The sequence below is a fragment of the Gopherus flavomarginatus genome, chromosome 9 (assembly GCF_025201925.1).
Source record: "Gopherus flavomarginatus isolate rGopFla2 chromosome 9, rGopFla2.mat.asm, whole genome shotgun sequence".
Lineage (NCBI taxonomy): Eukaryota > Metazoa > Chordata > Testudines > Testudinidae > Gopherus > Gopherus flavomarginatus.
The window spans coordinates 67,214,301-67,229,113 of record NC_066625.1 but is presented as its reverse complement, the minus strand read 5'-3'; the positions used below and the strand labels follow the sequence as shown (position 1 = coordinate 67,229,113).

General features: G+C 42.0%; 1 protein-coding gene across 1 annotated transcript in view; it reads right to left on the bottom strand.

Moving 5' to 3' along the window:
* Positions 1-14,518, bottom strand: part of NEDD4 (NEDD4 E3 ubiquitin protein ligase) — a 121,402-nt gene extending 106,884 nt beyond the window's left edge. The window contains exon 1 of the mRNA XM_050967899.1: positions 14,334-14,518. Within this exon, the coding sequence (XP_050823856.1) occupies positions 14,334-14,378 (45 nt within the window). The 5' untranslated portion in view covers positions 14,379-14,518. The remainder of the gene's footprint in view (positions 1-14,333) is intronic.
* Between the last annotated feature and the right edge of the window lie 295 nt (positions 14,519-14,813).

Here is a 14,813-nt window from a genome sequence, read left to right as displayed (position 1 = left end):
GTCAGAGATATTAAGTCCCCCAAGTAGAAAGAGGAATTAGTGAATAGTAAGTTAAGTCTACTCTTTGCAAAGCTGTAGAGCAGTGGGTTCTCAACAAGGGTATGTGTAGCTCTGGAGGTACACAGAGGTCTTCCGGGGTACATCAACTCATCTAGGTATTTGCCTAGTTTTACAACAGGCTATGTAAAAAGCACTAGTGAAGTCAGTACAAACTAAAAATTTAATACAGACAAAATGAGAAAGGCAATTTTTCAGTAATACTGTGCTGTGACATTTGTATTTTAATGTCTGATTTTGTAGGCAAGTAGTTTAAGTGAGGCGAAACTTGGAGTATGCAAGACAAAATCAAGATTCCTGAAAGGGCTACGGTACTCTAGAAAGACCGAGAATCACTGCTCTACAAATATACCATTAGCTATTCCAGTGACTATGAAGACTCGTGTCACTGTAAGTACTCTTTGGTCCATCCTGATTCCACAGTGTTCTGTAGCAGAGTTGGAACTGGCAATCCACATTAGTGTGCATTCTTCATCAATAGTTACTGAGAAAACTGAACCTATAACTAGTACCTTTATAGTGATGATGACAGTGTATTGACAGTTATAAACTGACGCATTTAAATGCCACAGCATATATACCATCATTGTTTTCTAGACATGTCTAAGTAGTGAATGGGTATAACGTTTGAAATTAAAGATGGGTTTTAAAAAGTTCTAAGTACAGATTAGAAAATGTTCAAGAAAAAGGCTGCACAACAGGTTATATACTAGAACAGCTTCCACAAAGAGCAGGTATTTCATCTAGCATCATGCTTTTAACTCAGAGTGCAACATTTTCAGAAGGAATTCACACAAGATATTACACCTCTACCTCGATATAACGTGACCTGATATAACCCAAATTCCGATATAACGCAGTAAAGCAGTGCTCCAGAGGGGCGAGGCTGCACACTCCAGTGGATCAAAGCCAGTTCCATATAACGCGGTTTCACCTATAACGCAGTAAGATTTTTTGGCTCCCGAGGACAGCATTATATTGAGGTAGAGGTGTACAAGCCATCGAGAGCAGAATAGGGAATTTGGTTTGAAAACATTTAAAATCTAGCATAAATCAAGCAGTTTTAAAGTAAATCAGTGTTTAATGTTGGCTATTCTACATCGTCGTCTTCAAATTTTAAAATGTTTAAGTCTCCAAGCTAAGATCAGTGGAAATGAAACAATGGCTTGAGATGAAAACATCCTGTTATTCTTTAGTTCTAATTATGTTCTTATTCCTCCCCGCATTTGCATAGGTCAAGAAACAGTCACCACTAAACCTAGCCAACAAATGCAGTTTCAAAATAATATTAAAATAAATAAATCAAATAGTGCAGTAATCAAAAGCATGACAGATTACATATTAAAAAGTCAATATGATGTGAATTTCTAAGATCTTCATAGTCTGCACACAGTGTAAAGATAAAGCATAGCCGCCAAGACCTACTCTGCTATTTTTCTAATGTGCGAGAACTGAAAGTTCAAGTGAGAAAACATGTTAGTTTAAAAGTTTACATTAAAGTCTGATTTAGAGCAACAGAATAAACTGAGTTAGAGCATGGAAATTGGGGTGCTGGTGAAGGGAAGAACAGAATCTAGACTTGAGTAGTGTTTTGTGTACTGCAGTACACAAGGAGTCAGAGTGGCAGAAAAAGATAAGAGAATGAACTAAGAATTCAGAAGCTGGCTTTACACAAGCTATGTTTTGGATAAGTAGATGTGGTGATCTCGAAGGAGAGAGACAAATTGCCTGATTTCGTAAATTAGTCATAACTTTGCTATTCACTAAAATTCATGGATTTGGAGCACTGGATTTATGACTTATTACAACAATCTGCAATCCACTAACCCCCTTTTTTGTCCTATAACTGCAAAGATTTTAACATGCATTGTAAAAGACCATTCAAGGTGAACTACTTATGCCAAACAATCTGTTCCACCTTGTGTTTAGTGAGGATACAGAGTACCTTACCCTGGCAGGGAGCGTCTCAGGGAAGCTTCAGCCCAAACATCCACACTGCAATCTTATGGCCCCACCACTTGAGCCCCACAAGCCCAAGTCAGCTGACCTGGGCTCAGACTCTGTGCAACTTAAAAAACACACATGCACACCAACACCACACTGTAGACACTGTAAGCGCGAAAGTGTCTCTCTTTCTTTTACTGGAGCAACAGAAGTTGGTCCAATAAAAGATATTACCTCATCCACCTTGTCTCTATGAAATAGCATGACAGAAATGCACCAAGTTTAAGATCACTGTATGGCATGAGTTACATTTATTTATTGCTAGCATAAAATTTTTTACAATATTAAATTTATGGAGTGCCTTTTCCAGCATGCTTCTCAAGCCACTAACTCACTTAATCTATCCAACACTTAACCTGAAAGGAGCTTACATTTTGAAAATGAACACAGAAATCACAGATTAATAAATTCCATCACTCAACAGGAATTTCCAAGCCTAAGAACAGCAGGCAAATGTTTCAACTTTGTTTCCTGTCTGCAGCCAAATGGCATGCACATGTTCGTAGCAACTATCAGAGGGGTAGCCATGCTTGTCACTTTTTACAGATCCATACTTAGAGTCCTGTGGCACTTTATAGACTAACAGACATATTGGAGCATAAGCTTTTGTGAGTGAATACCCACTTGGTCAGATGCATGTAGTGGAAATTTCCAGAGGCAGGCATAAATAAGCAGGCAAGAATCCCTTGGTGTTCACACTCAACTGCTAAAAGCAGTTTCTCCTTCTAAAAGCATTCTTGAGGTTTTTGTCTAAAAATCTGAATGCAGCTCTTCTCTATCTCGGCGCACTCAGTGACAGCAGTTTCTCCTCCCTTGGTGTTCACACCTCAGCTGCTAACGAAGGGCCTCATCCTCTCTGATTTAACTAACCCTTGTTATCTCTAGACTGATTCTTGCCTGCATATTTATGCCTGCCTCTGGAAATTTCCATTACATGCGTCTGAAGAAGTGGGTATTCATCCACAAAAGCTTATGCTCCAACAGGTCTGTTAGTCTATAAGGTGCCACAGGACTCTTTGTCATAGCAACTAGATGATCATTACTGGAAATGAGAGAATCAGGAAGTAGAGTGCTGAATCTTCTATACACACAGAAACATCTCTAGAGTTAAAGGTGACATAAATCAATGAGACTAGGTACTCATCTTATTTGTCTCTGGTATTATCTATGAACACCTGGAAGTCTCCCTGAATCTTCCTTCCAAAAGCATTCTTGAGTTTTGTCTAAATATCTGAACGCAGCTCTTCTCTATCTCAGCGCACTCAGTGACTGGAAAATTATGAAGTAATGGTATTACAAAATTTGACATTGGAAGCTGAGCAATTGAATGGAGGAGGAATTTTTATTCAAGTGTTCAACAATATTCATCTGAAATGAGTGACTGTTCAAGAGAACGTTAGAATTAGCAACTAAGTTAGGGTGAAGCTCAATAATACAGGTTCAGAAATTCCCCCCTCAAATAGTCTTCAGCAAAATCAGGAACAACTATATTTAACATTCTAGATTTGTCCAAAGTTTAAAAAAATTAAGACAATTTAGATCTTTATACATCAGAAAGCAGCAAAAGGCAATGGACACAAGCCAACTTCTATAAAAATTGTTGAGATCACCACTGAGTGCTAACAGCAGATGGACTGGGGACCCAAGACATAATCTGACCAACTTCCTGGCTCCATAGACAGACCACTTGTACCTGATAACAAGTGTCAACAACGGGTGCAGCTGAACTAGTGTTAGAACACACAGGATTATGTTTAAACCCATTTCATTATTTAAACAAATGGCTACTGAGTCCTCCTTACACAAGTTTTTATTGTTGGTTTTACACTTTTCCATTAGTAGGATCATTACTGCAGCCATTCATGTGTTCAAACATAATTTCATTCCGTCTTCCTCTGAACAGGGGTTAAGATAAAGTAGTTAAAAACAAAAACAAAAAAACACACCACACATTAGTGGACACCTGGAGCTTTCACTAAATCAGCACTATAACCAGTGGAAAATTGTTGCCACCAGCTCTAGTGTAGTATAATACTTTTAAACCTCATTCCACCCATGTGACATGTAAGACAGCAAAATCATTTGACCCACCTGTGAAAAGGAAGTCACCAGCTAATAATAAATGGCAGAAATTGAATACTACATCAGACCTAAATTGATGAAATGCAATTCAATTATGTTACCTTAGCTGGAATTTCACCAGAAAGCCAGGGTTCACATTTGCTCTCTCAAAAAAACTTTTGTTTGTGAAAGACTCAAGGTCTACTGATCTTGGGCATTTAAGTCTTATCTGAAAGACAAGATTTCCAAGAGAAAAAGTGTTCCTTTACATCATACTGAGCCAATGCTTTACTAATTACTATCAGGAAAGGGTGCCAACTCACTAAATTAACCTAATGTTCCCTGATGGTCTCCTAGTCAGGCATAAACTGCTTAGCTTGCAAGATCTGACTGACTATTCTCCATTACAATCAATAAATGCAGTGGTAGGGTAAAGAAAGGAAATCAAGCCAGAGAAAGCTTCACCTGAAAGTGAGTATGCCACTGTAATGCCTGAGAAACCTTGAGCATGAATTACTTTTGCGAGGGCAAAGCAGTTTTGTAGGGTCCAGTTCAGGTCTCTTATCACATGCCTATGACCGTACCCTCCATCTCAGTCACCCCATGTCTGGGGGCCTACTCCCATAGGCATACACCGTTCATATCTGAGAGACACTGTGTCTTCTAGGAATCATTTTCTACAGGTCGCCCCCATCTTCCCTATTATAAAGGGCCAGGATGCCAGCAAGAGAGCCAAAGGATGAAATAGGGAAGGCTCATCATCACAGCTTACCAGAATCAGATAAGACTAAAGATGGGAAATCTGACCTGCCAGCCAAAGTACCATTTTAGATGTGCATATGGTCCAAGGTCCACTGAAACTGCACAAGCCATATAGGCATAAGATAGCCACCACATGGCAAAGTCTTGTAAATGGAATGGCATCAGTGTGTCTTGAGCCACGCCAACAACGTCAACTTTCTTTATCAGTTTGATAGACTATGCCATTAAACAAAAGAAGATTAAATGATCCTTAACAAAAATAAACTGTAGTGACCAATTTTTTTCCAAATGTCCAGTGCCCTGTGAATGTACTCAGTACCAGAGGGTCAAGATTACACAACAGTACTCTTTATTTCCTAAACTTCTGCATGCATCTGCACTTTGAAATGATGATCACTCAGTTTTATATTCCACTGTATAAACTGAAAGTTTCTGTACTTTATCAGTGCGGGCTCCACAGTTCCTTATGTTCTTTCTCCAGTGTTACCTCTGAAATAAGACTTTAAAAAACAACAACTGAAGATCCCAATGTCTCGTCCTCTTTTAATCAATACTCCAGACTAAAAGCTATAAATCAAATTATTTTATGGTCATAGCTAAGAAGGTGACCTGTAACAAGCTATGATGCTATGTAGATATTTAATCCAATGCTGCAAGTATTATGAACTTGAATCGTTGTAGGTAACCCAAAAAACAGTTTGAAAACCCATTTGCAGCTCTCAACTCATTTGCAGCTCTGTCATCACTAATTCAGAACTAGTATAGTAAGCCATGGAATCCTATGCATCTACTTCCATGCTGTTGCATAAAGTATTTTTACATAGATATACTGTAAGCTTTCATCTCAGGTTCCAACGATACTACGTTCACCACATAAACTTAACACCTCCGACTGTTGTAAAGTTTTGAACTTCACTAGAGACTTGAATAAAAGTTAACTGAACAAGGCTGTAAAAACGTCAACAGAAACACTCAGGTTTTAGTACTAGTGTCAGAAGATCACCACCAAACCATTACAGTCTTCTTTTTAAAATATGACTTTTTGTTTCACATGAGGAACAGGAGTCAGGTCCATGTTAAAAGTTTTCTTACCACAAAAAATATCCACGTGGGTTTTGTTATACAAGAAAGAGCTCCTACCTAGTCAGCTTCAATGGCAATCACAGCAAAGCTCAGAAAAGCTTGTAATTAATCAGCAACTCATCAGTAAGAAATACTGACTGGTTTGTATTAAAACAATGGTAACTCTTGAATTCATCTTCCTTCACTGGACATAACACTATTTTTTAACATTATCTACATTTGTTATATTCCCCTCTTTTAGTTTGTAATATTTGCCACTAACAAGTATGGACTGAATCATCTCATTAAAAGTCTATTGATGCTTATAATTCTTTACTCTTAGTTCTGCAGTGAAGTTTCCCCTAACTTTAATCCTTAGCTGCATAATTACAGCTTTTTGCATTATTTAGAAAGAATGATTGTCCAGGCATTTTAATCAAATGGTCCCAATTAAATCAGATGTTCAGACTTGAGTGAGGTGAACAACGTGCTAGAGCAGGGATGAGGAAATTTTTTGGCCTGAAGGATACATCCAGGAATAGAAATTGTACGGCGGGCCATGAATGCTCATAAAATTGAGGTTGGGGTGCGGGCTCTGGTTGGGGGTGCGGGATCCAGGGTGGGGACAGAAATGAGGAGTTTGGATGTGGGAGGGGGCTCCAGGCTGGGGGTTGGGAGGGGGCTCCGGGCTGGGGGTGTAGGCTCTGGGGTGGGGCTGTGGATAAACATTATGAGTTGCAGGAGGGTGCCCATGGCTGGGATCAATGGGTTTGGAAGGCAGGAGGGGGATCACGGCTGGGGTAGGAGATGGGGCATGGAAAGATGCACACGGGTGCAGGCTCCAAGCAGTGCTCACCTTAGGGGGCTTCCAAAAGCAGCAGTCATGTCCCCACTCTGGCTCCTACACCAGGTCCTGCCCCTGCAGCTCCTACTGGCCGCAGTTCCATGCATAGGAGCCAGAGCAGGGCCATGCCACTGCTTCCAGAAGCAGTGTGGAGCAGCCCCCAACCCTGCTCCCAAGCTGGAGTGCTGGAGTGGGGCAAGCCCCAGACCCCACTCCCCAGCAGGAGCTCGAGGGCCGGCTTAAAACAGCTGGCAGGCCAGATCCAGCCCGCGGGCCATAGTTTGCCCATCCTTGTGCTAGTGAGTTGAGAACTTCCCCCTTTGCTGTTGCTCATTTGGCTTGATACCTTTTGGCACAAGCAGAGCTCATTGGAAATTTCCAGTGATTACTCACCAAGCCTGACATGTTTTATCCAAATGTCAGTTTCACTCAGCAGCAGCCAGGGCTCCCAGGATCTGTCCCAGACCCATAGTACCTGGAAACCCCAGGTTCTCAGTCTGTGACAGGCCCTGATCCCAGCAGCTGCAGAGCGAAGTTGACATTGTCCATTCTGAAACGGACAAGAATGTCAATTTCACTCACCAGCAGCTCCTCCTGAGGAGGAAATTTCATTTTGGAAACACCATGCAGCAGTGTTTCCAAAATGAAGTTTTCAGGTTTCTTGATTTGTGGGGAAAAACAAAACAAAAGTGGGAGGGAGAAGAGTTTGGGTTCAACTCAAACCATTTTTTTATTTTCATTTTTATTTTTTAAGTTCAGTCCACTTGCAAACTGGAAAAAAGCCCCCAAAACCAATTATTCCCTCAGTTATAAACTATAAATATGTGTTAGTAGGGAAGCTGCAAAACTGGAAAAAGAATCACATGAGAATAAACATCTGACCACCAAGTACACTTTGTCCCATTCTACAGTAACTCACATAGCTAAAGGTCCTTCTTTCCTTAAAAAACCTAACAAAGGTCATCTCAAGGTGACATTAAGCAATGAATCTTTCAGACCAAGAGGTTTTCAGAAAGTTCTGGATAGGTGAAAAAAAATGAGTGGCTTATAATGCAATTCCAATTCAATATCATCTATAGCAATTACTATTTCCTGATTTATCAACAGGTACAGTACACCCAAAAATACATTAAAATGTTGAAGTTATTAAGTCAAGGATTCAAAACCTAGGCAATGCTAGAATTAAGGTTCCCTGTGCAACCTTAATTTGACATCCTTGTATATGCATTACGATGTAGTCTTTAATTACATGACCACATTCTCTCCACAGGACCACAGCCTCATTCAGTGCACAAGTTGGAGCTGCTCTGGGGACGAATCAATGTTATGTAGTGAAAGCAACTGTAGGACCCATGGGTTATTTGCTGCAGAAGTTGGAAGCTGTATAGTGAATGAGGTAAGGGATTGCAGGAAGATAAAGGATGGTCTCACGGTTAAGGAGTTGAATGCCATCATGAAAAACTCGATTCTATGTCTGCCTCTGCCACCAAATTGCACTGCGATGTTATACAAGTCACATTAACCAAGCTTTTCACAGCTGGTGACTAATTGCGTGTTCCTCAATTTCTTGGTGCCTAACTTGAGACTTTAAGGTCTGATTTGCAAAAACGCTGAGCACTTGCAACTGAACTCAGTGGGAGCTGTCATTTGAACCTATCAAGTCCTATATAATGCCAAGTACTCAAAAATCAGGTCTCAAATCTGGCACCCCAAGTTAGTGGATATTTCTGAGTTTAATCAGTAAAGTGTGATCAAATACCGACTCATTTCACAGGCGCATTTTGAAAGTAATTACTATTTGAGCCCCATTCAGATCCTGTAGTGGTGAGCACCAAAGAACTGCCCATAGGGAAATTAATAATTCTGTCCTCACAGCAGGGTTTGGATAGTGTTATGTAAATAAGGAATGGGCCACACATTAAACTACGAGTAGAAAAATACTGAATAACTACTCATTAAATGAGCATTTTCTCCGCTGTGCGCTGAACGAGGCCTGTGTGTTCTGAGGAAAAAAACAGTATGTGATCATGTAATTAGACTTCATTATAATACACATGCACAAGGAGACCAACTTAAGTTTGGGTAGTTGTATGTGTAATTTCCCAGGTTTTTAAAAACCTAGGGAAAACAAATTCCATCATATAGTGTCATACTGACACCACACTGGATTTCAGCAAAGCTGGAACCTTTGATCCATGGCTCAGACCTCAGACTTCATCCAATGGTGTAAGTGACAGCAGTAATAGGTGAGCGAACTTTTACGTGGACCTGCACTGCAGGGAGACAAGATGCACATCTGTGAAACCCATGAAATATTTGCTGACAGCAGAGGAATGGTGAGCCTCAGGGATCTTGATATCCATCCTAGGCTCAGAAGGGGTGTGTGCTTTAGTGGGCAGAGACTGTTCTGTCCATCCCTGCTAGCTTGACCTCTTCTGCCTTGTCCTCTCCAAGCTGTCTGTCCCACCGCTAGCTCCTTGTCCCAGTTCTAGCCTCTACTCCTCAAGACTTCTGATCCTAGATTCCTTCCCTCAGTCTCATCCCTCCAGACTCCTCCATCCAAGTCTCCCTGTTCCTAGTTCCACCCTACTCCTGCTCTATCTCCTTGCCCATGTATTCCTAGCCCCCACCCACTGGTTTTGTTCTCAGTCCACCAAGTCTCAGTTCCAGTCTCCCTTCCCAGGGCTCTCAATCATCCTCATCATCCACACTTCCCCTGGCTCCTTGTGCCAGTCTGTTTGCCCAGCTAGTCACAGTTCTTCCCCTGCACCCTTGTCAGATCTGTCTGCCCTCCTCTCCACTGGTTTCCAAACTCCTTGCCCTGCCACATGAGCTGAATAGTAGTGGAAGTAGTGACCTGCCTCAGGATTAAGCAGAAAAGAGGTCAAGCAGAAGAAAGTCCTTCTGCTAGACGGAAAGAAAGGGGAGAGGTCTACTTGGTTTCAGACAAATAAGTAATAGATTGGGAGATTAATTTTTTCTTTGTTTATTTTTTGCTTTTTAAATTCTCTGGAACATGGAGCCCTCTGTTGGTTTATGGGTAACAAAAACCTCTTAGCCTGATGGCCCTGGGCAACATATGAATAAGCTATATTGTCAAGAAGTATATGCTAAGGAATGAGAAATATAGATGTGAATACTTTTTGGAATTTATGAAATGCCAGATGTTCATAAAAAAATCTTTTGCGATTTGCAGAAAACATGAGCTTTTGTGTAATGGAAGTCCTCTGGAACGTGGATACAAGATCTGAAATATGAAGTGCATGGAAGCAGGAAACGTACCATATTGTCCTATTACTAAACTGTTCCCTGAAATGCAACATGAAAAACTCAAAATATCCTCTGTCTTGGCACCATAGAGTTCTGTTTTGGAAATTTTGAAAACCTCTGCAAATTACAAGCCAAAAAAAAAAAAAAAAAGTGTCCTTAATCAACGAGTGATCAGAAGTGTTCTCTCCAGGCTGAGTACATAGGAGAGAATTCGGATACGTTTCTTGAACTAAGTAGGCTATGAAGCCGTTATTCATCCAGAAACAATTTCATTGTGTAGCTATAGATCTATTTTCAAGGTCTTCCAGTAGGATAGAAGGGAGGCATTTTGGTTGAATACATATTTTGTCATATTCTGGGCAGGCTTCTTTGCCAGCCCTACTTCTGTATTATGACAACATTTGTCATACTACAAATATGCAAGAAACACTTCCTTATTTTCAGCTTACACAACTGAGACTGCTTCTGTAATGTCTATTTAAGTACTAGAATTAAGCATCTGTTGATACTTTTCCCCCTCAATTTTAGTAGATTGCTTTTAAAATATGCTGCACCCATTACGTAAGAATGGTCCTATTGGGTCAGACCAAAAGGTCCATCTAGACCAATATCCTGTTTGCCAACTGTGGCCAGTGCCAGGTGCCCCAGAGGGAATGAAGAGAACAGGAAATCAAGTGATCCATCCCCTGTCACTCATTCCCAGCTTCTGGGAAGCAGAGGCTAGGGATACTATTCCTGCCCATCCTGGCAAATAGCCATTGATGGACCTATCCTCCATGAATGTATCTATTTTTTTTGAACCCTATTATGGTCTTGGCCTTCACAACATCCTCTGGCAAGGAGTTCCACAGGTTGACTGTGCATTGTGTGAAGAAATACTTCCTTTTCTTTGTTTTAAACCTGCTGCCTATTAATTTCATTTGGTGACTCCTAGTTCTTGTGTTATGAGAAGTAGTAAACAACACTTCCTTATCTACTGTCGACAGCACTCACAATTTTATAGACCTCAATCATATCTTCCCTTTTCAGCTTGGAAAAGAGACTGCTAAGTCCCAGTCTTCTTAATTTCTCCTCATACAGGAGCCGTGCCATACTGTGGCAGATTCAACTAAGCAGAGTAGAGCAGAGCAGAAGAAATTTTTTTCCTTAAACTACTTCAATAGATTAAAGTGATCCAGTAATAGCAAATACTTGACCAACGAAAGTAAGAGTAATGCAAGACTAGAAGTCAGTAAGGCTGAGATTTCATGTGCCACCTGAAAGAAGCAAGTCCCACAGCCAAGGACTTTTCACCAAGAACTGCACCAGTACTAAAGTAAGCACATTTAAGAAACATCAGTAGAATCACCACTACCCTGGTAGAGAGGCAGTCATGTTTTAGTGTGTACACAAATGTACAGTTTCAAACCATCACCTGGATTTGCACCCTTTAACCAAGCAAACAGTAATTTCAGAGCACACACTGAGCGTGCACACAGCTACCCATTTCAAAAAGACAGGCCAGACTCCTCTTTCTGCATTAGCTAAAGCTGATTAGTAATTTTCAAAAACAGCCTCAGGCAAAAAGCACTGTAAAAGAAAGTTCCACCTGGAGGTGGAAACTGCACTTGAAAGCATTGCTTTCTTTAGCCCAAGGCATAGGGGCAGACTCTGTGGAGCACGCACAGAAAAAAAATTAGTGGGTGCTTAGACTCACCAGCAGCCCCCACTCCCACCGCCTGCTGTCCCCACAAATTAACTCCGCCCCCTCCCTCCTGGCACATCCTGCATGCCACAGAACAGCTGTTCAGCAGCGTGCAGGAGGCACTGGGCAGGAGGGGGAGAGGCAGTGACGGGGTGCACTCGGGGGAAAGGGCAGAATGAGGCAGGGAAGAGGTGGGGGTGGGGCCTTGAGGGAACGGGCATAGTGGGCATGGGGCCTGGGGTGGAAAGTAGAGGAGTGGGGTGGGGGGTTGGGAGAAGAGGTGAAGATGGGGCAGGGTCTGAGGCTGAGCGGGGATTCAATACTCCTGCGGAAAATTAGAAGCTGGTGGCTCAAGGTTAACAAGTGGAGTAAGAGGAAATTTGTCAACATGATTTTTTAAAACTATATTGAGACAGTAGCATTTGCAAAAGAATTATCTGCACACTTGTCTTTTTCCTGTTCAGTGAGTAGTGACTAAGTAGATGAGGGAAAGAAATGGATAGAGAGATCTGAGAAGCTATATCTAAGATTACTCATGAAAAAACATTAACACACTAAGGTTACAAAGTCAAACATTCAAAAGTTAGGAAACGCCAGAATTAAGATGGTCTGTGCAACATTAATTCAACCCCCTTGTTTGTATGCGTCACGACACATTCATTGATTACACGATCACATACCACTTTTTCCACAGGATCCCTGCCTCATTTAGTACACAAGACAGACTAGCTGCTGAGGCAAATCAGGGTTGTGTAATAAAGGAGGCTATTGTCTGTAGGACCCCTTCATCTGTAGTGAATAAGCAGAGGATTACAGGAAGAGAAAGGACTGTCTCAAGGTTAAGGCAGCTAAAACATGACCTAAAGAACTGGATTCTATCCCTGCTTCTGCCATAAAGTTCTTGTGTGATGCAAGGAAATTATTTAAACCAACATTTTCACTGGTGGTCACTAATGATGCGCACCTCATTTTCTGGATGTTCAATTTGAGACCATTGATCCAATCTGCAGAAGTGCTGAGCATTCATAGCTAGAACTCAAGTCAATGGCAGCTGTACTTGAACATATACATGCTATATAATGTCAAGTACTCTTAAAAAAATAATCATCAGGCTCTATGTCTCCAACTGAGCAACCAAAAAAGTCAGTGGATACCTCAGACCTTAATCTCAGTGTCTTAGTTCCCCCATCTGTAAAAATGTGGATAATACCACTCCTTTACCTCAGAGAGGTTTTGTAAAAATGAATTAATGTTTGTGAACCACTCAAATAGTGGCAAAAGTTGAAAGGTAAATACATTTACATAAAGCATGTGTAGGTTCTGATACACAAGAGTGGATCAAAGACAGCTTTGGTAAAATACACCCCGTTGGCTCAAAGATAACACTCCAAGCATTTCACACAGGACACCCAAGTGCTCGCCAATAAAAACAACTTTTAATCACTACATACCTGGAGAAAAAAAAAAGTTGAGTTCATTTCTTCTTGCAAGAGTGTATGCCACCAGCAGTCCCTCAAGGAATTAGTTCCCACTCATATTTCACAGGTGTATTACAGATAGTATATAAGAGTGGTACCCCTAAATTTATCAACCACTGGAAAACTTCAAGGGTTTTACCTTCAACTGAAACAAAGTAGTAGTTAAAATGTTCATTAATAAAAAGAGTCATGAAGTATTGACAACTATATTCCTCACAAATAGCCAGTATCTACATCCTGCATACATACGTGCAGTTTAAACCACCTGGATACATTACACTCTTCATTACCACCTTCAGGTTGCAAACTTAAAACATAAGTTTCTAAAAATCAGTTTGTTACCCAAGAGTTAAAATTCTAAGATAACACTACCCAAACAAAATGCACAGCCCAAACCTAAAGTTACTTAGCATGCTTAGAAAAAGTGGATCATCTAGTCTCCCTCATCCTCCCTATACATTGTTTACAAACAGGTATCAGTTCAGATTATTGGAATATTGACTTTGGTAGATTTAGAAAGTATACTACCGATTTCCAAGACAGGAGGAAAGGTTTTAGATTTTGTTCAAAGAGGCAGGCAATCCACAAACCATTCATAACATAAGGTTACTTTTTCTTATTCAGATAATCCCTAGGATATCTACCAACAGTAAATTCTGTTACCACTAGAGGAGGAAAGACCTACGGCCACGTTCAGGGAAGGAGAAAGACACATCTGGGTGGCGGCAGCAGCCACTCGGTAGAGGCTAAAGAAAACGATTACAGACCAGACCCAAGATTGGTCACATGCCTTCCCCTAACAGGTAGGTTTCTGCCAGCCCCAAGAGGGCACTGCACAGCCCCAGCCCACGACAGCCATAATCTGGGCTCCTCTCCTGCCTACACCACCCAACACCACACTGAGGCTGGCACAGGCGGGGGGGAGGGCACCGGGCCCCCACGACACGGACTCACAGTCACAGGCCCTCATGCCAACAGAGGCGGCCTGTCAGGGGAAGGGTCCGGGCACCACGCAGGAAAAGAGAATGGAGAGAGCAAAAAGGAGCTGCCGCCCGCCCTCCCGCCTCCCTTCCGGAAAGCGGGCAATCTGGGGCCGCGCAACGAACCTCACCTCTTCGCTCGGCAGCCCGACCACCTCCACCGGAGAGGCCGCCATGGCCGCCCAGGCAGCGGTATCCTGGACCAACGGTTACACCACAGACGCACCTTCCTCACCACGACCGCCTACTGGTGTTTACATTCTGCCCCGCCCCAGCACACAGCGCGCGCGGCTACAGCCAACAGGTCGCGCGTGCGCGTTCCCCCGATCCCAATCAGGTTCTCCGGCCCTGGAGACAGATACTCCTTCTGATTGGCTAAGAGCCCCGCCTTCCTTTCAGCCTTGGAGACAAATTTCCTTTCTGATTGGATCAGAGCTTCGGCTTCCTTCCGCCATTGGAGATAGATACTGTTTCTGATTGGTTAAGAGCCCGGTCTTCTCTCCGCTCCTGAAGATAGATACACCTTCTGATTGGCTCAGAGGTCGGCTTCCCTCCGCCTGTGGAGACAGATACTGTTTCTGATTGGCAAAGAACCCAGTCTTCCCTCCGGT